Here is a 26,347-nt window from a genome sequence, read left to right on the forward strand (position 1 = left end):
CTTTCCATAAGCAGCAAATGGACCAGCTTCCTCTTTGTATCCTGCAAGACAAGTTAATCCCTGTTCTGGTTTGATGGTATTAGTAATATATATGGTATTATCAAAAAAAAAAAAAAAAAAAAATTGCCAGTTTGCCAAATTGCACACATTAGGGTCAATGACATCCCTGTTTTCAGATTTTAAATTTCGTAGCATTAATTAATTACATTTTATTTTGCAGGACACATGTTACAAGAAATATATAAAAGGTATCTCACTTCTTTAGCTAATCGAACAATGATAATAGTCTTGCTAATTCGCTATAACAGCAGTGTGAAACTGGATTGGTTCAATCGTTCATTTGACTTGCACTAAACAGTTTAACTCAAATTTGTCCCACAGCACAAGGTCCCACGTACTCGTTCCAGTTTCATTAATTTGACTGTCGAATCAACGAAGTGATACGTGAATGGACGTGGGTTTGACTTTTGTGTCAGGCCTTTTATTAATTGTGTGAGGCTGTGAGCTAACGCCGTTGGCTAAGACTTTAAGCAAGCTGTAACTAATGAGGCAACTGTCTAGGTTCAGTTGCCAAGGTCCAACCAATTGCAGGGGAAGAACAAAGCCAAAGCCTTTAGCAAAGAGTCCTGTTACTGTCAGACCCTGATTTGTGTTGGGCAGACCCCGAGTTGTCTGACATTATATTGGGCGCAACTTCGAACTATGCACCTCCAACCAAAACACGTAAGAAACCGAGAAACTGGCAATAGCCAGTTACAACTCTTCATCAAATTCACAAAAAAACTTACCAAAACCAAAAACAAAAAATTCCACTCGTCGAATTCACAAAAAAACCTACCAAAAACCAAAAATTGCGCTTGTGTTCTCCTTCTCGACAGACCCCATCTTCCAGGTGAACTCCACAAGCTTCTTCTCGCACTTTCAAAGGTATTTTCTTAAAAAAATTAGTGTTTTTTTATATTTTTGCTAGCATATTATCAATCGCTCGTCTTCTTCATTTGCTAATTAATTTAACGCTCCCCTTGTCACACGTTGTTCCGAGGAACAACTCATAGTGTGAAAATGCATATGCCTTTTTATAGCCCTTTTAACTATATTACAGTGAACTAGTAAAATGCTTTATCTACTTGAAAAATTGATACTTATAGTTCTATGCTCTTATTGCCTTCTCTTCGTTGTTATTTTTTACTGAGTTTCCTCAGTTCTGACTACTTTCCTGTTTAGGTTTGCTGTGAAGTTATTGTACATGTGCCAATGTGGATTTTATGTTTACAGCATTGCCAATTTACTTATTATTCATTTATTTGGGTATTTTGTAGCAATGCCTCGAACAAAGAATGTGAAGAATGTAGCAAAAAGTGTTTTTACGGGTGCTAAGAAGTTGTTAGGTGGGGGGAGTAATAGTTCGGGTCGCGGTGACCCACCTGAGAAAAAGAGAGGAAGGGGAACAACCACCTCGGCATCACTTCGTAGAGGGGATCGAAAAGCGGATGATCCCAATAATGTAGTTGTAAGTGGTGTAGACTTAGGAAATCAAAAGAGAAGAAAGGGGACAGTTCAAGTGATGTAGATGTAGATGTAGATGACGTAAATATGGATCATGGGAAGAGTGTAGTTGTAAGTCATGGTGATGGTGAAGAAGATGACGAAGAGGGTGTTGATGATGCTGAAGAGAAGAATGACAAGGAGGAGGAGGACGCGAAGGATGAGGATGAGGAGGAGGAGGATGACGAGGAAGTCCCTGTACCTGTACCTCTAGTGATGAATATTGTGAGAAAGTCCAACAATGACTTGGAGTTCTAGAGAGGTGTTTATGGAGGTGGCCCTTGTGTGCCACATCTATTGTATGACTATGCGGTGCACGTGGCTCGCGATGTTTGGGAGGGGCATGTAATATTATCATATAGTGTCTATTAGTATTTCAATTTTTTATTACGAAACCTTGTGTATATTAATACTGAGTTTTTGTTGTTTTAGGCGGAGCGAGGGGTGTTGAAGTGCCATGGACACCTAAACAAGTTGGTATAATGGGATATCGTCGGAGAGTGTTCAAACTATTCTAATTTTCACGTGGAGCTTCAAAGGACCGGCTTATGTGCTCTGGTCTTAGGTGTATACAGGCATCAGGATTCTGTGTTAGTCTATATATATGCATTTGTGGAGAGGTGGCATCTAGAGACCAACACATTTCATATGCCGTGGGGCGAGATGACAATCACGCTAGACGATGTTTCCCAACTCTTAGGAGTTCCGATTAGAGGCAAAGCAGTGACTGGGGACACTGATTTGACCCTGGAACAAACAAAAAGACTCCTCCACAAAGGTCTTGGCATACCCATGGACAAGATAGATGCGGAGATGAAATCCAATAAGTTCACTTCCAAAGTTAGGATGAATTTCTTGATGAAGTAGTTTGCTGGGAAGGTAATGGATGAAGATTTAAGTGATGAAAATGGGGTTGTTGTGAAGAAGGCGTCAACCCAAAAAGAGTAGTAGTTTGCTGTGAGAGCTTATCTGTTATTTTTTTTTGGATGTACCGCCTTCACCGACACGTCTGGAACTGCAGTTCCCGTTTGTTATCTGAGACTGCTTTTGAAATTTACCGAGATCAAAGACTAAGCGTGGGGTGCAGCCTTATTGGCTTACTTGTATAGGGGTCTTGGGACTGCCACAAGTGCCAAGGTGAAGGGTGTTTCAGGCTATTTCACTCTCCTACAGGTATTAGTTTTTTATTTTTCTTTTCAATATCAATTTTATCTATCTATTACAATGTTAACTTGGTGTCTATATTAATCTAGGCATGGATTTATGAGTACTTCCCGGTGTTCAGGCCATTCCCAAACTTGGACTATCAGTTGAGCATGTCGCGTGCTCATAGGTACTTAGTTACTCAGTCTTTTTATGCTAGCACAACAGCTGCATTGAAGCATACCCGAGCGATGATTGATAATATGACTTGTACCGATGTAAGCATTTTTGTTTGTAAATAGTTTTATTTATTAATTGATATTATTAGTATGTGGTTAATGATTAATTTCTTCGATCATATGCTATTTGACAGGTTGAATGGTATCCATATGATGAAGTCCGAGCTACACGCCGGGTGGATGAAATATCATTTTTTGAGGGATTTATATGCTTTCTTGATGATGTCGAGTAATACAATGTTTCGAGGTTTGTGCGTCAGTTGGGTCATATGTAGTTTGTACCCTCAGATCCCCCAAGACCAAAAACCTCGACGCGAACTACTTCGACGCTGGCATGCGATGTGAAATTTAATATTGCGTTTTCCTACTGGAGTAAATGGCAGAATCACTTGATACAACTTGAACATCGAGGACCCATTCCGTATTATCCATGGGAGTGTGTTAGTAGATACATGAGTTGGTATGAAAACAATAGTCATTTTCGAATGATAAACCGTGATCATCCTAATCACTACTCCCTACAGAGTCTTCCATATCATAATCTGGTGAGTTAATACCTTACAACGTTAGTTTTTATTTTTATTTTTTTGTTTGTTTTTTTTGTTTTGGTATTTTATAAATGTATATACTAATGTAGTTTTTCATTTTAATTTTGACAGCACCCCATCGACGATGAAATTTCTCACTTGCTCGATCGAGGCCTGCAATTGGGTGGGACTGTGATTCCAGATGATGCACAGAACGAGTTCATGGAGGCATACAATTTGACCCGGTGTAAGTTCATTGGTGGACGATATCGTGAAGGAGCATAGGTGAAGAAGCAGCCTATTCTTGAGCATTGATCTCAACTCTTGGAGTTCTAGTAGTATATGGCTATTCAGGTTGCTTTTGTTGTAAAGAGTGACGTTGTGATATCTGTACCCAACTTTATGAATACTTGATTTTGTCGTATGTTATTTCAAAATATTATTTGATGTTATGTGATTCTCCATTTTATGTGTTTGGTTTTGAATTTGGAAGTGTTAGAATTGTTGGAATATGGAAGTTGAATTTGGAAGTGTTAGAATTGTTGGAATATGAAAGTTAAGAAAAAAAGAAACCGAGGTTCGCCAAATTTCAGTCCCAAACGACTTGGCCACACCGTTTGGGACTTAGTCCAAATGGTGTGCCCACACCGGTTAAGAGGCCAAAAAATAGAACTTCATATTTTTTTCAAAGTTCAAATCCCAAACGACATGGCCACACCGTTTGGGATTTAGTCCAAATGGTGTGGCCAAGTCGTTTGGGACTTAGTCCAAACTGTGTGGCTATGTCGTTTGGGATTTGAACTTTGAAAAAAATATAAAGTTATATTTTTTGGCCTTTTGACCGGTGTGGCCACACCGTTTGGACTACATCCCAAACGACTTGGCCACACTGTTTGGGACTTAGTCCAAACGGTGTGCCCACACTAGTCAAGACATTGTTTTAACATAAGAGTCTCCATAACATGAATGCTACCTTGTACGCTACCAAGACATTGTTTCTCTTCATCTATCTTGGTACAGGGTTATGAGGCCATGGTGAGTCAAGTAAACATGCATAATAATCCCAATCAACCTCAAACAAGCCATACATCGAGTAGTCGCTCTTCCGAGTCTACTAATCCCTTTGAAGCTAAAAAATGGGCGACAAAAATCCTCCGTGAGTCTTCAAGAAAGGTAATTCTTAAATTCCAAGAAGTAAGCCCTTGGACAACTTTTGGTCATGTAGCCTCGAATGGGGTTATTTTAGAGGCATTAGAAGGGCAAGCCAAGCTACACATAGTAGATATTAGCAACACTTTTTGCACTCATGAAGTGCTTCGAAGATTGCCTAATATTTTATACTTACTATTTTGAGATGTTGGAGGAAAGTTTTGTTCCCACTAGTAACGAGAGGTTGATGTTGGAGAGGGAGTGTTCAAGGAGCATAATTAGTGTATTAGCTTGTGATGGGGATAGTGGTGGTGAGGAGTCAGAGAGAAGGGAAAGAGGAACCCAATGGTCCGAGAAGCTAAAGGTGTCCTTTACACCATTCCTGTATAGTGATGATGTTGTTGACGATGTAAAAGCACTTTTGAAGAGGTATAGATCAGGATTGTCGCTGCAACAAGCTCAAGGGAAAGATACCACACCGGTCAAGAGGCCAAAAAACAGAACTTCATATTTTCCAAAACATACGAATTAGGCCATCTGTGATCTGTCCAACAACATATGAATCGATCCTTGTAAGGCAACCAAGTCTCTCGCAGATAACTAACAAAATTGGAGTACTCAACCCTATAGTGTTTTTCCAAAGCAGCAATTCTACGGTTGAATATATCCTCAGTCCTTGATTTCACTACAGTGTTCCACGAGAACTGGCCTTTATCTACAAGTTCTGTGGTGGGAAAAATATCATTGCATTTCTGAAGGACGCACATAGAGATATGCCATCTACAGAGATGCTTGTGCGCATCAGGAAACACAATATCAACGACACTCATTAAGGCCAAGTCCCTGTCAGACACGATCACATATGACCTTTCTTCTCCCAGCAAGCTATTAAACTAACGCAAAGCCCACTCATAGTCTATCGCTGCTTCAGACTGAAGCAACACTTGACAAACCATGAAAGACTTCCAGGTTTAAGTCACCCCCACAAACTGTACAAAAGGCCACCGATACTTATTGGTTTTGTAGGTGGCGTCTATGATAAAAACTTTTGGAAAAGTCCGAGCCATTTTAACACCGTCCGAATGGGCCCAGAACAATCTCGTTATCTCATCCGTATTCGTATCCTCTCTCACCTCCTCGAAATAATGGTTTTCTGCTAACAACTCACGCAATCTCTGCATTTGCGAGCGATCATTCATATCCAATGTCCTCAACTTGTGCCTGACATTGTAGACCTGACATATGCTAGATAGGTTATTAGGAAACCTATGTCTGATGGACTTCAAAACTTCTTTAGGCTTAACTCTATTTTGAGTCATCTCTGACAAGAACTCGAATTGTGGAACGGTCAGTCGAGTAGCAAATGCATGTCCTTCAAGGGTTTTCGACAATGGATGGTTGTGAACACTATTAAGAAAGGCAATTTTCCAACTATCGACAGTGGCGTTGGAAAATACATCTGAACTTAAATGGACATCCACGTTTCTTGGTTCCCGTATTTCTCTTATTAGCCTTCTCTACCTTTTTGTGTGAACGATACACGCCCAAACTCTCGCAAGCTAAATCCAGCCTTAGTACTCGGTTCCCGTTAGCATTTTGCGACTTCCTAATTACCACAACCACATTACATTGTTTCCCCCGAGCAGTTGCCCAACCAATTACGTCATTACATGTATGAAATACCTAAAGATATGAAAGAAAACAAAAATCAATAAACTAATATAAGTTTATTTAGAAAATAAAAACAAGTGAAAACAATGTCTACTATGAACCTCTTCCGTAGTAAATATTTCAGTTGTATCCATTGAAAGCGGTTGAACATCATCCACGTCATTCGAGTTTCCAGAGTTCTCGTAACACATCGAAGGATCCTAAATGCAGAACAGTTGTTAATTGATGTATTATGGACCCCGTAAAGACATAGCCACATTGTTTGGCTTAAGTACCAAATGCCACAAACACATCGTTTACCACTGTTTGTGTTTTTCTATGTTCAAATCCTAAAACGACATGACCATACCGTTTGGAATAAGTCCCAAACGGTGTGGACACACCGGTAAAGAGGCCAAAAAACAGAACTCTATGTTTTTCCAAGTTCAAATCCCAAACGACTTGGCCACACCGGTCAAGAGACCAAAAAACAGAACTTCATATTTTTTCAACGTTCAAATCTCAAATGACATGGCTACTAAAACGGTGTGGCCATGTCATTTGAGACTTAGTCCAAACGGTGTGACCACACTGGTAATTTGTTTTTCTAAGTCCAAATCCCAAACGACATAGCCACATTGTTTTGGACTCAATCCAGATGGTGTGACCAGACCGTTTGGTGTGCAATACGAACAACCTAACCGGGTCGTTTAACCCTCAGGTATTCAAAAATTTTCTCTTTCAGTTCTATATAGTACACATGCATAATTACATTTAATTTAGATTTACCTTATTCTTATTAAATATATCATCATCCATTCTTCTATTTTCTTCACTTTATTTGAAACTTGTTCTACATTTTCTCTTTGAATGGAGTGAACTTATTCTACATTTTCTTCTTGAATAAAATCACTTACATTTTCTTTTTGAATGGGTCACTTAGAACTTGTTTTACATTTTCTTCTTCATCTTCGTGTTTTAAAATAGAGTTGGACTATTATATTAGTGTTTAGTGTTAGAATATAGTTTTATTTAGGATTTAAGAGTTTTGATGGTGGAAAAGAAAAAAATAAAAGATTGAAAAGATTACAAGTCAAATTCATGTTGATTTGAAAGATAACACAAAACAACTTTTCTGGTCAATAACACATTTGTAATAATTATTTTTGTTTTTAAGATATGCCACACAATATGGGGTCCGGCCCGTAACGAATACCTTAACAAATAACAACAACCTCAAAAAGCCAAATTCGGAACTCTTTATTATGATGGGAACATTGTGGAAAAACAAGAAAATAAAAGTAGTGGAAAAAATAATTGTGCTCTTAACTAACTTCTGAAAATTTTAAAGAAAGAAAAAAAAAATAGATAGCCAGAAACTAACAAACATGATTATTCTTTTAGCCCGTTTTTACTTTCTTTTCAACTGTTTACCAAACACCTACCATTTTGAAATTATTCCTCACCATTCCATACTGGACCAATCTGTGAAGAAACTCCCCTTTGAATTGATCAGGCATGAGGTTTCTTTTCATTCCATATTTCCATTACGCACCATAGTGATTAGTCCCAAATTTAAAGCAGCATGGCTTCTTCTACGAGATCATCATTGCATAGGGTCCTGATCTAGGCAATCCTAAATTTAAATCATTGCATGCATATAGAAAACAATCAACAAGTTTGTGGTGCGTTTCCAAATTGAATTTTATCTATTAACGATTTAACATTAAACTTGGTAAAAAGAGAAACCATAAAACTATAAGGGAAAATGATCAAAAGCATCATCAGAAAATGAAATTTCTTTCTCATACACAGAATAACGCTGTGTCAGAAGGTGTCCTAAGATAATTTCAAATTCATCATCTGATGCTACAGAAACAACAACAATCTACAAAACTATACAAATAGCAAATATTATTTAATGTGTTGATGGTATTGGATTCAGAAAGAACGTAGCGAAAAAGGAGAGATTTTGTAGGTTCATATATCTTGTAGATTATCACCAACTCCTTCTTTCATCATAATCAATTAACCAAACATTTTTAATAAAATAAAAAACAATCAAACACATATGCCTAAAACGTTACCAGCAGAGCATGTTTTCTGAACCTCAATTTACAACTTATGGAGATGTGAAGATAGGATTTATAGTAAAGAGCTTGCAAAACCCTAGAATTTGGTACGGAAAAGACGTATATACCCTGATTTTTGTTCACAATATCTCGAAGCCCAATCCAAACGGTGGGCTGGACCCTGACTAACATTCGTAAGGCCCAATCCAAAAGGTGGGCGTAAGGACTAGTATACCCTTTGAAATATCTGCTAACCTACCAACGCTGCATGCATACTTGCAAATTTGCAATACAATTTGAAAGAGAAAATCAGAGGCAAGCATATTCTTTTTTATACTAATTTTTTCTTTATTTTCCCATATTGATTATACGTGTTAGTGGTGTTACCTATATTATTGATTTTGTTATTTTGGTGCAGACGACCACTAGTATCGACTTGGAAGTTGGAACCTATGAAATTTGCCATTCCCGGTTTGTGTAGTTTTTGTAATTTTCCATTTTCCCTTCTTTTATACATGCCATATGTATTCTCTTTTGTTTGGTAACTATCATTATATAGGTATTGTTTAAGCCTTGCGCTTATTATTTCATTTTTCTTTGAATTAAGGTATTAGTTTTCTATTGACCTTTGCATTTGAAATGGATTGGAATGAAATTTGATTAAGAACTTCTGTTGATCTAGGGGACTGGTGCACGTCTATATGGTAATAGTACTCTGAAACATGCATGCATGCTCTAATTGAACGATGTGATATACTGATTTGAATATATGATCTCTTGTATAAAAGCTGTCATATATAAAACATAACTGTAGAATTACAACTTATCAACTTTTCAATTGTTTGTAACAACAAAGTAAATAAAAACAATACTTTTGATAATGATCACCTTTCTGATCAACCTCGTAGACTTGGTGTAAATGTTTAAAAGAAAAAAAAAGACTTTAATGCAGTAAGAGAAAAAATACTTGAATATGGCTTCGAAAGTATTCAAGTGATTGCTTGATGAGTATTACATGTTAAGAAGTGATTGCGGCATTGAATATACTCTCGAAGGCCTTCTCCAAGCAAGAATTGAATTTTTGGTGATTAATGAAGCCTTTCTGTGCTCCCACAGCGACTCTCACCTTTCCCATATAGCTCACCATTGTCATTGTCAGACTCTGTAGTTCCATCAACTTATGGTTAATGAAAGATACTTTGTATAATTAAGTAACAACTAACAAATGTCATACCTTAGGTAATGAGGTAATTCCTTAATACGGTTTTTGAGATAATTATCAAGTTAATTTCCCTTGTTCGATAAAGGTGCGTGCTTCCTTATATAGTAATACTAAGAGGTATTCTGAAACTAGCTCAAGTCATTGGATTTGCTCAGGGCCGGCCCTAGCTTCGGTGTGGCCTTAAGCGAAACTCAGAACTCGAGGCCTTTTTCCAAACCAAATTTTAAGTCAGTTACTCCATTTTTTTGTTTGCAATTCTACACTACATAGCAAGTTTTCTTTGCCTAATAGAATTGAAATTTATGCTTATTTTGATTAATTTGTTTTTCATAGGTCTGGTTAGACTTATCATTTGTGGAGATATAGTATAGAGATGGAAAATTGAAAATTTAACCATTTGAAATTTGAGATATTTTTGGAAATTCTTTTTAACATAAGAGAAGGAGAATTATTACCTTTTATTAGGAGACTTGTATGGGATATGTATTATGTTTTGTAGTATCCAAAAATCTTTTAGTAAGATTTATTGGCTATTTAGTAGGAATTTTATGTTGCATAGTACGATTTTTGTGGAAATTTGAGGCCTTTTTTCACTCGAGGCCTTAGGCAATTGCCTAACTCGCCTTATGGACGAGCCGGCACTGGATTTGCTATAACTTAATTTGAAAATCATATTAAGGTACAGATAGTATGTGTAAATGGCAGAAGAAATTGGTCTGGGCAAATGTTTGAAGTGTTTACCTGAGGAACTGCAACCACCATGAAGTACATTCCTTTACATGGATGATTTGCTAAAGCTATTTGTTCACTTGGGCCAATCATATTTGAGAGAGTCATGCTTGTATTTCCTATCGTGTTGTGAAGGTATTGCGCTGTAGTCTGTAAAAGCACAAATATCATCATGCTCAATTCTAATCTTTAGTTCTATAATCAATAAAAAAAATAGATCGAGCAATTTTTCAAGTCCTACCAAGTTGAAAATGTACCTCAGGGCCTCTGAATTTTCTACTCATCTCTAGTAATGCACCAGTAAGAAAAACAGCTAGGGAGCTTTTCTTTCTTTTAATCATTTCTTGTGCTTCATAGACGAATTTAAGTGGGTCTGCCGTCTCTGCCTCAACGAACCCAGGTATCGATACATGCAAGAAACCAAATTGGTTTCCCCAAGGAGATTCTGCATCCGGTTTATTCATGTCTTTTACGGTTCGATAAGTGTTGATTATCCGAGTATTTAGCAACACCAGCGCTGTTGAATGCGCATTACTTGAGCCCTGGCTTGCATTTTGCATATATAGCCTTGTTCCATAAAATATTGCCCCGACCAAGATGTCGTTTACCGTCTGCAAACAAAATATATGTTAATGAGACAACTAGAAGCTGACCATTGTAGAATATCTTTAATAGTTCCTTGTTTTTTTTAAGCAGAAATTTGTAGAGGAAAACAAGAAAAAAATCCCTATAATCGTCCTGTCCATTCCAAACTCTGCCCCAAAGACGGTGTGGGATTTGGCTCAGAAATCCCGTGTGCACTTTTTAATTGCGGCAAGTTGAATGTGTAACGAAAAAACTACACAGACGGCATGAGCTGAGAGACTATTGGAGGTGTTTTATACTTTTCACCGGCCACTATGCAGTCTGCATTTCAGCCTCTGTTATTGAGAGACTATTTTACAAAGATATGCAAGTCTAATGCATTAAAGAACGAGCACACACCCGCCCTTGAAAACAAGTGGAGGTGTAATTGTGTATAGCAACTCTAGGCACCATTGATCATTTGATCTTCACCTCAGTTCCAAAAGATGTCTAGATTCGCACGCTATGAGGAACACTGAACCTAAATCCTATTAGACATTCTTCAACAAATTTTCTAAGCATATAGTTTCAAAAAATCCAACAGATACATATAGCGGTCCTGAGCTTTATCGACTCCTGTTAGTACTTATTACTCATGAAAATGTAGTACTGTGTTTTTAATTCTCATGCCCATGAACATGGCAATTGTATGATAGCGAAAGAGAGAATTGTACAAACAGGTACTTCTCATTTCACAAAAAGCATAGTAAATGCTAGGTTTAGGATATATGCTAACAAGAAATAAAGTGTTTTGGGTATTGATGTGGTAGCTAGACTGGTAGCCCACACACTATCACGGTTTCACCCTCATGGAATCATGGACCATTAGTTACGCATCAAGTAGCTAGAAGACTGGAAGGAATAAGTGGAGGGGCACTTACTTCAGCTACTTTAAAAAGAGAGGGCCTGGCTTTAGTGGCATGAGAATGTGTACTAAAAGGGAAATCATAGTGATTCACGAAAATATCCTGTAATTACTTCAGTAATAACTTAAAGAAACAAAGTAGTTCTTCAAACCTTACCCCTCCAATCTTGGCCTTGATTTTTTTGATATTATCAAGGGAAAATGTAACAGTAGAAATTGTGATCGGCAAAAACTCCACTCCTTCAGTTCCTGATCTTATCGGCGTTTTGTCGTCTACAACAACACTACTTTTCAAAACGCTCCATATAAAATCTGATGCAGTATTAAAGAATCTGCTGAAAAATCTGGGCACACTCTTGTAAATGTTAACTTCATCATCAGATTGCATTTGAATAGATGGAAATGTTATAGGAAGAGAAGGATCATCGGCTCTTTGAAAACACGAAAATAGAGCACTCATTAGCGAAAATCCATCACCAAGGGCATGATGTAGCTTGAATATTAGTGTCCCAGCTGCACTACTAGTTGGATACTTGAATATGTGAATTTCCCACAATGGCCTACCATGTGGAAGCCTTTCCATAGCCATATTTGATAAGTAGTCTTGAAAATGAACATCGTAGCCCTCTGGCGACAACCCATCTGGAAAAACAGGCTTATGAACATGCTCTTCAGGCTTCACAGTTACCCTTTTCCATTGTTTCACTCCTTGATCATCTGTCACCTGAATACACGTTGTTATTCCTTAAAAAAAGACTATATAGCCCAAGTTCGACAATATTCCCTTTAACATAACATTGCAGAATGAGCTATATAGAGGCTGTATGACAAATAAAAACGATGTTGTAAACAAGAAACTTGAGCTCAAAAAGAGGCTAGAGAATATACCATGATGGAGGAGAAGCGTGGACTGATGGGAAGAAATACATTCTTAAGCAATGCCATGGTTAATGAGTCATCAATTGGTATCTCAGACTCTAAAGCACAAACAACACTAACAGACAACACCGAACTATTGAAATATTGTCCTGTTGGGCTCACTGGCTCGTGTACTTCTTCATCAACTTCACTGGGTTTCATTGTTTTGTTTGTTGAGTTTGGTTTCTGTCTTCGCAGTTTGTGTTCTCTTTCGATCTTTTAGAAGAAAGAAATGGTAATCTGAGTGTTTTAAGCGCAAATTAAAGACAAGGTAGTTGGCCAAAATTAATGCTACTGAAGAGTACTCAATAGTCAATACTGATTATATGTCACCCCTAATATATGGAGTAGATGATAATAATGATCATAATAGAATTAACTAGTCTATTAGATTGCTTTCATTGAAAATGCAGTGCACCGCTGCATTATTGATTATACTGAAATCAATGCTGCCACACCATTATTTTCGACGAACCACAAGCAATATCAAGTGTGCCACAAGTAGTTGGAAATTTGATCCACAATGTGAGGGAAGATTACTGAAGTCCGTGCTCTATCATTTATATTGCTGGCTCATGAAATTATGTTGATAATATTATTATAACCCACCCCCATGTATGCATAACTGGAAAAAACAAAAAGTAGATGAATGTTATATATTTCTTATTAACCCATATAATTGTAGTCTAAGTCACAATATCTGCAATAAGCTGGGTCCTTGCGATCGACCTTGCCTAAGCTAGGTATAGGGCACAATTAATTTCATATCTTCTTTTATAAGTAGATATGTAATCCTCCTTTTTCAAATCCGTTAAACTAATATGAATAGGTAATAATTGATATTAAGGATGCATAAAACATTTTCTTTAAATATACAACTGTAGACAGGTCACGGAAATTGGCAACTTGTGTGCTTTGAACTTTTGAAGAACATAATATTAGAATCCAATTTTTCGGATGATTATATAGTCAGACTCGTGACACTGGCAGTCTGGGACTGTAGACATAAAATAACTGCACGGCTCTAATGTATGTGATATTGTGATTCATCCATAGTTCGGAATTTTCAGAATTTCGACAAATATTTTGGTTTTTCAAAAATTTGGAATTCCGGTTCAAGGGTTGAAAAATATGAAATTTCGGAATGCACTTGGAATATCAAGAATTTGGGTTAGGGAGTTTCTTTAAGAAAAATTTATACTTAAAATATTGAAGAATATTATTTTATAGATTTAGTACTATTTACCTTTTTTATATAGTGAAAACTACTTGTACAAGGAAAAAAAACAAGATTCAAAAGTGCTATTTATAACTATCCATACAATATCGAAAAAAAAATCTATAATTACCCATGTTTTTTTGGAAGTGGACAATTTAGTTATTGAGATTTGTAACTATTTTATTCTCTTTTTTATCTTGATATAACTACCAAATTAAATATTTTCACTAAAAACAATATAATTCAATTATAACCACATATTTTGCATTTTTACCAAGTTATAGATAACACCTATTTTGCATTTTTTACCCTTACATTTTAAAATGCATTTTATTATTTAGTAGTTTCAATCAACTACTATGAAATGCAATGAGTTGGTTTAGGATTTAATGTATAGAGGTTTAGGGTTTAGGCTTAGTGTCTAGTTTATAGGGGTTTAGGATTCAATGTCTTGAGATTTAGGGTTTACACACTTAGGATTTAGTGTCTAGAGGTTTTTAGGGTTCAGGTTTAGGGTCTAGTTTATTGAGGTTTAAAGTTTATTCTTAGGGTCTAGTCTATAAGGATTTAGGGTTTAGTGCGTAGAGGTTTAGGGTTTAGGCTTAGGGTCTAATGTCGACAAGTTTAATTTGTGATACACCATATGCATTTTAAAATGCAAAGTAGCTAGGTGGTTTGTTATAATTGAATTCTAACATTTTAAAATGCATTGTAAAATATTGAGATCAAAATAACTTAATGAATTTTAAAATGTTGAGTTAAAGTGCAATACTAAATGTTTACTTTCAAAAGCATTTTAAAATTTATGAAATTTTTCGAGATTATAGGAGAGAAAATATAGTTGTTTAGTAGGTGCAAATAATTAAAAGATGGCATTTTTGTTAATTGCTTTTGAAAATGGGTTAACATGTGTCAAATTACGATTTTGGCGTAGAAACTAAAAATATTATACCTTTGGCTTTAGAGTTCAAATAATTATTAATCGACTCCTTTAAACTAACTAGTATGATGCATGTGCTGACGCACATATTGTTTTTATCTACAAATCAAATGATTAAGACAATAAAGGTAATATCATAAATATAGGAAAATAACATGGGCAAAACAGTCCTAAAAAGTGTGACCAAGAGTCACAAATCACAAAATAAACAAATATTATAATACTGTTGCGGGACTGTAACTCAGGGTCAGGATTTTTAAATTAGTAAAAGATTTTCGGAATATAGCCGAATAATTAGACAACGGGTTTAATCTCTCTGGTACTTAAATGGTTGTACAAAAAACCAACGAAAGCGAACAAATGCATAAAACTTCCCTATTATTTAAAACATAACATTAAAGCCAAAACAAACCAAAATACCCCTGTGAAAACCAGGCTAACGTCATCAATCTTTACTTTAATTTCAGCTTAAGGACAAATCGGGCTGACGTCATCCTATGTACATTTGTATTTACATATGACAATATAAAATTACACAGTCTTCTTAACCTATTTAAATTTAAATTTTCATATGAAATTTTTTTTCATAGGAAAATTTAAATTTATATTCTCATTCTGTGTCGTCGAAAATTTTCAATCCCAAAAGTTACTTATGTAAATTTAAGTTTTCATAGCTCTAATGACTATATAAATATAGTTTTACATATATATGACTATTTAAAAAAACATTTACATATATTCTGTCAGGTGTCGGAAAATTTTCAATCCCAAAAATTACTATGTAAATTTAAGTTTTTATAGCTCCAATGACTATGCAAATATAGTTATATATATATGACTATGTAAAAATACATTTATATATAGTCGGGAAATTTTCAATCCCAAAAGGGTAAAAAAGAAAATAAGATAAAATGGGAAATAAAAACAGACTAGATTTTATCTCTTTTTTGGAAAACAAGGAAGTTATTTAACGAGACCTAAATAATGAGGAGGTTATGTGATATGGGTCGATGGGAAGGAGTTTATACTCAACTGAGTTAGAACCAAAGGGCTGAGTCTCGTTTCTTGGCCAAATAATAGCCGGAATTCCGGTTTTTGGATTTGTTGGAGATTCCGATAATTCCGAAATCTTAAACTATAGATTTCAAATTAATGTGAAATACAAAATGAGAAGACTGATCTCTCTTTGGTGCAGATAATTTGAACTACTATTTCACCACACGACTCATCACATAAATACATAATGTTGTTTGACTTGTTTCCAATGTTTACGTGTAAATTGAATCACAAGAAAAATTAAGTTAGGAGATAATTTTCTCTTGTAGAACACATATTTTTTTTCCACTAATTCTATTGGCTCAAATATCAGATATTAAAACTGATAAGAACAGATACTACACTTGATCTTATCCAAAAGGCCGAAAAATGTATAACACATAATACAATCTATTTGTCAGAGAAAATTGTTGCATTTACCAGCTGTCTGCTGTCCTAACCCCTAACTCCCTATTTAATAGTGCACTTCCAAGTCGTCTAAATTTAAGAATTGGAATTGTAGCTCAATGGCTCAATCAACAAGTTGGAATTTGGGATGGCCATTATTTGAATGGGAAATGCTTGTACGACCGTCTAACCGCTTGCAAAAGGACGACCAAGTTTCCGTTTCATTTCGACAGGGACAGCCTAGTAACAGATAGCAAACAAATGGACAATTTAACAAACCAAGAGCCAAGTGGTACCGTTTCTCGCCACGTGCAAACCCTTCAACGTCATTTTACTTCAATTTATGTAAAAGTTCTTGTTTTGTTTTCTGGTAATTTTACATCAAATTATGCAGCGAGTCCACTGTTGGTTGATGCTGATCGATGTCCTTACCAAATGGAAAATGTGCAGTTGAATTCCACTCCAAAGTAGAGAAAGCAGTCAAAATTTTCATGGAAAAGAATGCGTGCAGTCGGGTGAGAGTGGGGTTCTCTTGTTTAGATGTCAAATTCGTGACAAAGGCTTTAGCATGTACCTTGTCATTGATTGAGCCTTGCTCCCACAATAGATTGTGTGCGCATGTTGAAACTTGAATTACTCAAAAACTCACTGCATCCACATATAAAGCTTAATGAATGGCTGGTGGTTCAGCTCAATGCAACCGTTTCTTGCTTACGAAGTACTAGATAGTGCTCCGAAACCAAGTTAGAAAATAATTTCACATGTGTTTTTCTCAGTAGTTCCGTTACTGATAAATCCCAACAATTAAAGTTAGGAACCGGTGTACACTGAATTCCCTATAATTGGTTGTTGTGTATAAATGTATCAAAAAAAAAAAAAAGATTTTGTTACTCCAGGATACTGCATAAATCGGAGATTACAGAGACTATGACAGTAGGACAGACAACATAGTGCCTCATTCCGTCACACATAGCAATACAACTAGTCAATCAACAACAACGAACCATCGTTAATACAATAATACCGAACATTATTGTACTTCACTAGACGTGTGCTTAATTTAACTGCTACATGACCATAATCCATGATTTTGAACGGAATCTCGGAATTTCATCAAATATATCAATTTTTGAAAAATTCAAAACCGTGTCAAAAAAACAATATATAGGGCTGATGAAAATAGTAAATTCCGAATTTTGTTGGGAATATGTCCAAATTCTAAAATTCCAGTTTTTGAAACTATTGGAACTTTGGTCATTCTGAAATCCTAAACTATGTAATATGAATGATATATTAATATTACTGTGGAAAGTAATTTCAATGACAATTGAGTTATAAACAGTGTTCATTATTCCGAACGGAACATTGGAATCCCGTCCAATATTTCGGTTTTTCAAAAAATCGAAAAAAACAATATAGAGTTGAAATATTGATAATTCTAAAATTTGTCGAAATTCCGAATATAACATGGGTCGATATATTATAAATTTCGGTTTTTGGATTTGTCGGAATTCTGAAATCCCAAACTATGGTTATAAGTGTGACAATATATTATGGACAAGAATGTAGCATTACAAGCATAGTGCAGGATTTCAGAATTCTCAAAATTTCAACCTTTATTTTATTATTTCGATTGCTTACCAATTGAAATATTTGGTGAAATTCTAAGATTCTATTCAAAATAAAAAACTACAATTAGAAGGAAAGAACGCATGCATTAGACTAGGAGTGTAAAAAAAAATCGTTGACCCATCACTCGGTAGGGGACCCGGTCTTCACCCGACACCCAAACCCATACTGATCCGAAAATAAACCCGCCCCGCCCTGGCACCATTTCTATGTGGTCCGGTTATGGGTGTAGGTTCTATGCTCAAACCCGAGCCATCGAGCCGCCCGACCCACACCGTGCCAAAAGCCATTGACCCGCACCATTCCAAGACTCTAACTCCAATATTTTTGTATTTTGTTTATATCTTCTTTTAACTTTTGTAGAAATTTGGAAGATATATATGAACACAGACTTATGAGTTCAGCATCAATTTCAAATGTTAAAGTTTGAATATTGGTCAAATATCAAGAGTTCAAATTCAATTTTCGAATTTTGGAAAAGATGAACTATTTATCCTTGTATTAATTTCGAACTCTTTTAGTTTATATTTTATTATTTTGTACCATAGATCCTCCCATCTTCATTTTTATCATGGAAGATAATCAATATACAAATGGTAAATCACAAGAAAGAATTTTCAAAATTTCAGATATGCTTTTAGATTCAAGTTCTAGTTTTTCATTTTTGTTTATTTTTTCATTGATTGATTCCATTTTTTTTTTTTCTATGCTGTGAATTGAAAATATATTACTTGCAGAATTAGAATTTTTTTTTGGGGTGTAAAATTGGGTTAAAATGACAATTTTCACCTAACTCGGAAGACCCGCCCAAAACATGCCTCGTAAGCTAATCCAACAGGCCGGGTGATGGTATTAAGATATGACACTTCAACCTGCCTCGCCCTGTCGAGGACCACTATATTTGTATCCCCTAGATCTGCCTCATCACTGTTTAATTTTACCCGTGATTGACCCGACTTGCCCCCTATTACACCCCTATATTAGACTTAACATTGGAATGTGACCATAAAAGACAATTTCCTTCTAAAAGAAAACAAATTCCAAAATACTAAAAGTCTATAACAAGATGGCATCATCATTTAATATTATTGAGGGTGACATTGAAACAATACTATTGAGGGTCACATGGAAACACCTCTCCATCTATTCTTCTCTTGTGATTAAGGGTGTCGATGTCGATGGGTACCCGTTTAACCAGAACCAGAACCGTAGAAAAAATCATGGTTCAATCTAATTTTTATTTTTAAGAACCGTTTAAAAATGGGTACTAAAAAGGCCGGACTATATAGAACCGGAACCGAATGATTTTTTAAACAAAAAAACTAGACCAGAATCGGGACCAGACTGGAACCGAATGTTATCATACTTTTAATATACAAAAATAAAGAATATAAAAACTCATAACATTCATTTATATATTATTAAATTTTATTTATTAGTGTAACTAGATATTACCTGTGCCTCCGACACAATTTGTTATAAGGTGCTTATTATTATGTTGTTTATAACATTAATCTTGGTACACCATAGTATTTTCAATGGGGATGGTTATATGAACTCCACTAAAACGAACTCCAAATGAACTCCACCACTTAACTCAATGAACTAGAAGCTGATTTTTGGTGGAGATGTTTTCCACACAATAGAGATCATCCTCACAAAAAATCAGCTCATTTGAAGATGTACAACCTCATCAAAAATCATTTAGAAAGTTATGAAATTATCTAACGGTCCAGATTTTTTTAATTTCGATACAATTTTTGACAAGGTTAGACATATTCAATTGAGCTGATTTTTGGTGGGGGTGTTCTCCATCATGAGATGTACACATCCACAAAAAATTAGTCCTCAGTTCATTTTGTAAGTTCATTTTTATGAGTGGAGTAACTTTGGAGTCGCTATAAGGTGGAGTTCATATAACCATCCCCATTTTCAATTGTGTAGCCTATGTGAGAATTTGTAGACATTTTATTTTGAAGTGGTACTACATGTTGGATGACATACTTCTCTGCCATTGTTTATTTTGTGGATGCCAATATGTGGTAATGAATACATTTTTTGAAATAATATAGATCAAGCTTTATTTATAAAACCCAATTTGAAGTCGTGAATTAAACGCAATTTCATCCACCGTACTCTCACCAATGGATAGTTGTTCACATTTAATATATTTTTTTTTACGAACAATATAAAGACGATAAAATTAATGTCAATAATTATTGTATAACATCAAACCAGAAATTGTCGACATCACCTTTTATTTTTGTTTTACTAATATTCTAAATTTCAAAGAGCACTTAACTATGCTCTCAATGCATTGTGAATTGTTAGAAAAGTCACACTGGTTTGATTGGCCAAAACCACACAGGCATTATGGTTATGTTGAGACATTTTCTTCATTTATTATTATTATTATTATTATTATTATTTTACATCCCCAATCGTGACAGTCGGTTTTAGGCCACTGAGCTTTGCAAATGTAGTCATATATTGTTAAGACTGTTTGATGGCCTGAAGTGCCGAGGGTGCATATATGTTCATAAACTGGGAATTTGTCTTTACCGGAAGTAAGAACTTTATTGCATGTCTCATCCGGCACTTTGGAAAGATTATTCATTCTGTAAATAAATTATTATATGCCAATTAGAGAAAAAAAAACACATTCAATTGAGACAAACAAACTATTACTAAGGATGAAAAAAACATAAAAAACAATTATTATGTCTGAATTTATGGATATAACTTTTTCAATAAGCAATTATTGGATATAATTGAGTTGAGGATGGATGGTTGTATTATTATTATTATTATTATTATTATTATTATTATTATTATTATTATTTTTTATAAGAAACATGAAACTGAGTAGTGGGATTGACATTGTAATTTCTTTCCTGTTAGTACTTCAGTAATCCAAAGCAACCCAAGACAGACAACATAGCGCATTAACTCTTAAATTCTCACCCAAACAAACTCTTATCATTGGGTGTCTACCAAACAAAGACGTGAAAAATCCAATCCATACAACCAACAACAAACAAACCAACTTTATCAATCAACCCATAACACTTGTGGCATGTCGAAATTTATATCCAACATATTAAAACACACATGTAAATATATTTTTTTGAGAAAATGCAACCATTTGCTAAACAGGCATACTGCTTGAGATGTAATGAAATTTCAAGTGACTCGAGAGCCTCTTTGAATGCGGGAGAAAAGAACAATTATCATTCTAAAATACAACAACTAATTAGTAGTTTTTTCACAAGCAAAAAGAAAATCAACTTTACGTACTAAATCCACTCCTTTAAAATTAATAAAAAATATTGACAATTCATGCACCCTTGTAAATACATTTAAAGTTGTGCCAATTCTACTCCAATAAAATCCAAGAGTTATAAACAAAAACTTGATGAAATGTGAGGAAAACTTGAAGAAATGAGAGAAAGGATACAAATTTTCAATTAAAAAAAAAAAAAAAATCTTTAGGGAGGTGGGAGTCTTTTTCTTTCTTAGCAAGATAAGAGCTCTTAGACAAATTCAATATAAAAAGGAGAGTAAAAAAGTGAATAAATTTGGTTGTGTATATTTATCTGCATTTAAAAATTGTGAATACCAAGTGAACATCTCTTTACAATATTTCGAAAACATCTCTCTACTTCAAATTACATACCATCCAAGAGAAATATTAACTAAAAGAGACAAATAACACAAGCAACAACGTGAAACGCCTAAGGCAAATGAAATGATGATAACATAAAATATAATCTTAACCACTCCATGCTTCTCCATTGAACACCTTAAACCTTTGCATATTAAGATAGTCAAATGAGATTAAGAGCGTTTTGCATATAACCACTATAACAACATGCATGGCTCAGAGTGGACATTTTGTATGACAGGGAAATTCAATAGCCACAGTGAAGATAAGTTTGTGAACATTTTGTATGAAAGGGACATGTATCTTGATTTACACAATAGCAAATTCACTCCCTTTAGGCCTTTTGTCGGCAAAACCATGGAGTTGATATCCTCTGCATGCACAGAACCACCCAATACACTTTAAAAGACGACTGATTTAAGTTGCTCGTCCCACCTGGAACGCTTCACTCATTGAGATGCTAGGCCAATAATTAATTTTGCTTATTGAGAGTCATGGGCAATGGGAGCCTTATTCAAGTCTCCGAAGCTCAAGGGGCAAAATCACTGATCCCATGAATGATTACTTGCAAGAGTCAATGAGCAGCTAAACGATGATAAACTTATTTACACCAAGGACGTACGCAAAAATAGTCAGCGACCTCCTTTTCTCTATTAAACAGATACCTGCACGTTACAACACAAAGCTTTATACTCAAGTTAAAATGGCAATACAAAGCAGAAAAATCCAGCTCCTAGATATAGCGTGCATTCGGCACGATGCCCTTAGCAAGCTGTAGGACATATTTACTCTGATTCTCAAAAAAAAAAAAACAAAAACAATGACATATTTACAATTGATATGGTGAATCAAAATATTCTATCGACACGATGCCCTTCGCTTTAGGACATGTTTACTCTGATTCTTGAAAAAATAAATGACATTTTTACCTTTGATATGGCGAGAATCAAATTATTCTATTAAAAGCACTTAAAGGATTACAAAGGTAAACTACTCCAAATGACCTGTTAGTGTTAGTCATAGTGAGGTCCTTTGATACACTTTATTAGTACATTGAAACAAAATCTCATTATGGACATCGGGGAAGCTGGGTATCAAGCAGTTTACTGTTCTATCACACATTTGGACATAAAGCTTTTCCTTTTCAATCTAGTAAGCATTCCAAAAGTCAATAACTCTAACCCCTCCAAAAATAGCAGCAACTCCCATCCTACTTGCAAATATAGAAAGTGTTGAATTAAAGCGATAAAAGGGTAACTTTTCTAAAAGCACAAACTAATTAACATAGATCAAGAGAGTTGGGAAAAGATTAAGAAATCTAAACGCCTAGACTTGAATCCAAAGCGGGCAGTCTTGCCTCGGTGTTTCATCTCATGTGAAATTTATACTCAAATGTGTACCTAAGGTGGAGCCCCTACTTGTGTATACCCCAAACTAACTAAACATGCTAAAGATTAAGATCGCACCTCCCACCTTGCCTTTTTTTGTGTGTTTATGAGATATGGGATATGGATGATGTAGATGAATGATGGTCATTGAACAAAATAGAAACGTATCAAAACCTAATTATCCTTTAATAAGTAAATGATGAGTAGGGTATCGTTCCACTTTTAAGTGTATGTTATGTGAAGGACAGGACTGGAAAGGGGTTTAAGGGATTAAAAACTTTGATTGTAGAGATTTTAGATTCTAATGCTAAACTAAACTAAATTAACTAAACTATTGGAAATTTATAAGAGAGGGAATTCAAGAGATTAGAGTCTACCAATACTTTTAATCTATGACTTTCTGCTTCATGGTTGTTCTTACAAGTAGACTACAATTAGGCAATCGAGCGAGTGTCGATGCCCTCTTGGACAAAACATCGTTAACAATTAACTTCACTTAAGGTTGTTCCTATGTTTATGATATTAATATCTTCTTTCCTTTTATGTAAGCTCGGGCAGCCATTCAATATATTACCGAGAGCAACATCAATGAGTACTTCCTAATAGGGCGGCCATTCAATGAATCATCACTTAAGGCAAACACAAAGAATACTTCCCCTAGGCAGCCACTCCCTGAGCTACCCCTTCTAAGGCAACACAAAGAATACTTCCCTAACTCTAAAGAACTATACTACTAGAAGAAAAGTAAAGAACACTAGCATGATATTAATATTGCAAAACATAAACCCTATTCTATACTTTCATCCCCTAGTGTGGGCAATGAAACTAATAACTAAAAACATAAAGAACTAATTTGATTGAAAAACACCATGAACCAGAAGAATCATTAAACTTTAAGCACTGGCTTCATCTACTCCCTTGAAGGAGAATATTAGCCTTCCATAAAGAAAGAAGAACACGAAGAACGAGAAAAAGAAGAGTCGAAGAACATAAGACTAGAAAAGACTAATTTATTAAGACTAGGCTAGTTAAAATCGAATTTTTTATTATTAATCTCTCTCTGCCTCAAGTTCTGGAGACAAGAATATAAGTGAATTAGCAAATTACATGAGGCACTTAGGTCCTCTATTTATAGGGATTACAATGAGTTCTAGAACCATTCCAAACCACCATTTGTTTCCTAATACAAATAAACTTCTTTCAGAGTTCAACTTCGTCTCCAAAATTGAGAAGGAATTGGCTACAATGTCGTTTCATGCGTCTGGACGCACGATCCATACATCTCAGACGTGAGAAATGCGTCTGGACGCGTGATCCATGCGTCCCAGACGCGGAAGTCTATTTTGTCTCTTCTGCTCTATCCTTCTATCCTCTTTTGCGGGCTTTGGTCCAAGCAACAAATCCTTTGGCCTTGGGTTTCCAAATAGGCTTTAAAATATGTCCAAGTCGCATCTTTAATAGTTTCAATTCCTTGGCCTTCTCCATGATTGTCCACGGGCTTCCCATGTGATCCTTAATGCTCCGAATTGCTCCGTTTTACCCTTTTTTCTCTAATATTCCACAAAACTCTCTGTTTCACCTGTAGAATCATAAAACATAACTTACAAACACTATTAGTCCACTAAGATGGCTAAACAAGAGGCATAATCGAGGGTTAAATTGCACCTTTTGAGCACTTATCAATTGAGGGTTAAATTGCACATTTTGAGCACTTATCAGTAACCAAATTCTTTATTTGGTCTTCTGCTTCTTCATTGGGCAATGATAAAATGAGAGTATCTATCCCTAGCCTTTTAAGCACCTGAGTCACCGTAGTGGGAAAATTCCATTGGTTGTCGGCAATGCATCAATTTAATTTATTTTGTTGTTTGGTTTCTCCATGCGCTGTTGTCCATCTCAAAATCATCGAGAAAACTTTCATAGCCAAACACCAACTTAGATGTTATCAAATAATCCAATAAATTTTGTAATTATAAACTCACAGTTTTGCATGCATCACCTTTTTGAATATAATGGGTCTTTTAGACATTGGTCATAATATTACTATGGTAATTAGACTTTGGTCCAGAAATACTGAAATATTTGTTTTTGGTCCTACTTTTACTATTTGGCCGTTACTCAACTCAGTTGACTATGGTCATGATGCTTGCTTTTTTGAAATGGCCAGAATGCCCCTTAACGTGCGTCACACGCGCTGACAAGTAGGACTAAACTTTAATATCTAACTTACAGTAAGGACCATGTCCTAAACGATGACATTATTACTTGGGTCAAATAATTCTAACTTATCATTAAGAGTGAGAGGACGATGGTGTAACCAGCAGGTGATTTTTGCTCTTTATAAAAAATGGGTTATGCTATTCATAAGATTATGTGCTATAGTGGATCCAAGTGATTTTTGGGCTAGAACCCTAAAATCATTATTTATTACATGGACCAACGTATAGAGCATAGTTTTAAACTGATTTGATGGTGGGGTGGACTGCATATGACAACTTTCAGCTCAAATAAAAATTGATGGGAGTTTAGTCAAAATAGGTTATAAGTTATAACAGAAAAATTACTGATCCTGTTCGGTTTTAGTCACAAGGAAAAAGTGGATGGGTGTAGCTGCTTTAGAATCTAGATGCATCCAGTGGAGTCGTGGAGGACTTAAATGAGCAGACTATAGCTTGTTGACCCATCATGAATCATGGATTATATTTTGATTGCTCTTTTAAAGTGAATTTAAGTAATAGAGTGAAATTGGTTGAGAAGCTTGTGCAAGAAAAGATAAGTCGCGCATATGAATGAATGATTAATATGGATCTCTATGTAGTAAGCTTCCATCAGGAATTTCCCCCTTCTTTTTCTATAAGGCTTTTGGCCGGTCTGTCTATGGAGTAATAGAAGATACACATTGTTTAAACCATCGTTCTCTCCCACTCTTAAAGATAAGTTAGAATTTGACCCAGGTAATAATGTCATCGTTTAGGACATGGATATATTGTAAGTTAGATATTAGAGTTTAGTCCTAATTGTCAGCGCAAGTGACGCACGTTCAGGGGAATTTTGCTCATTTCAAAAGAGCAAGCAGCATGACTACAATCAACTAAGTTGACTAACAATCAAATAGCAGAAGTAGGACCAAAAACTAATATTTCAGCATTTCTTAACTAAAGTCTAATTATTATAGTAATAGTAGGACCAATGTCTAAAAAACCTTTTTTTAATCATTCACAATAAGTACAAGTAAAACAAAACTAAAATTCATACGCGCGTACCTAAACAAAATGAGTAAATAAGATTGCTGGCCATAGGCAGCTGAAGCTCTCCAAATGCCCTTAATTTTGGACTTGAACAGTCGCTCACTGTGATCAAGGATGAGAGAAACTTGGACAT

General features: G+C 35.3%; 1 protein-coding gene, 1 non-coding gene and 1 pseudogene across 2 annotated transcripts; all 3 read right to left on the reverse strand.

Moving 5' to 3' along the window:
- Positions 1-8,030: 8,030 nt before the first annotated feature.
- LOC147476395 (small nucleolar RNA snoR31/Z110/Z27) lies at positions 8,031-8,124 on the reverse strand. The gene has a single exon (XR_015210012.1). It is a non-coding gene; the product is annotated as a small nucleolar RNA snoR31/Z110/Z27 (small nucleolar RNA).
- A 978-nt stretch (positions 8,125-9,102) lies between these two features.
- On the reverse strand, positions 9,103-12,982 carry LOC147476396 (wax ester synthase/diacylglycerol acyltransferase 11-like). Its single transcript, XM_086583334.1, has 5 exons — positions 12,654-12,982; positions 11,923-12,489; positions 10,534-10,887; positions 10,289-10,426; positions 9,103-9,487 (listed from the first exon to the last, which is right to left on the reverse strand). The coding sequence occupies exons 1-5, from the start codon at positions 12,843-12,845 to the stop codon at positions 9,344-9,346; spliced, it is 1,395 nt and encodes a 464-aa protein (XP_086439460.1). The 5' UTR covers positions 12,846-12,982; the 3' UTR covers positions 9,103-9,343.
- Positions 12,983-16,145: 3,163 nt separating this feature from the next.
- On the reverse strand, positions 16,146-16,273 carry LOC147476397 (U2 spliceosomal RNA; annotated as a pseudogene).
- Between the last annotated feature and the right edge of the window lie 10,074 nt (positions 16,274-26,347).

This window comes from Coptis chinensis, chromosome 9 (assembly GCF_015680905.1).
Source record: "Coptis chinensis isolate HL-2020 chromosome 9, ASM1568090v1, whole genome shotgun sequence".
Classification (NCBI taxonomy): Eukaryota; Viridiplantae; Streptophyta; class Magnoliopsida; order Ranunculales; family Ranunculaceae; genus Coptis; species Coptis chinensis.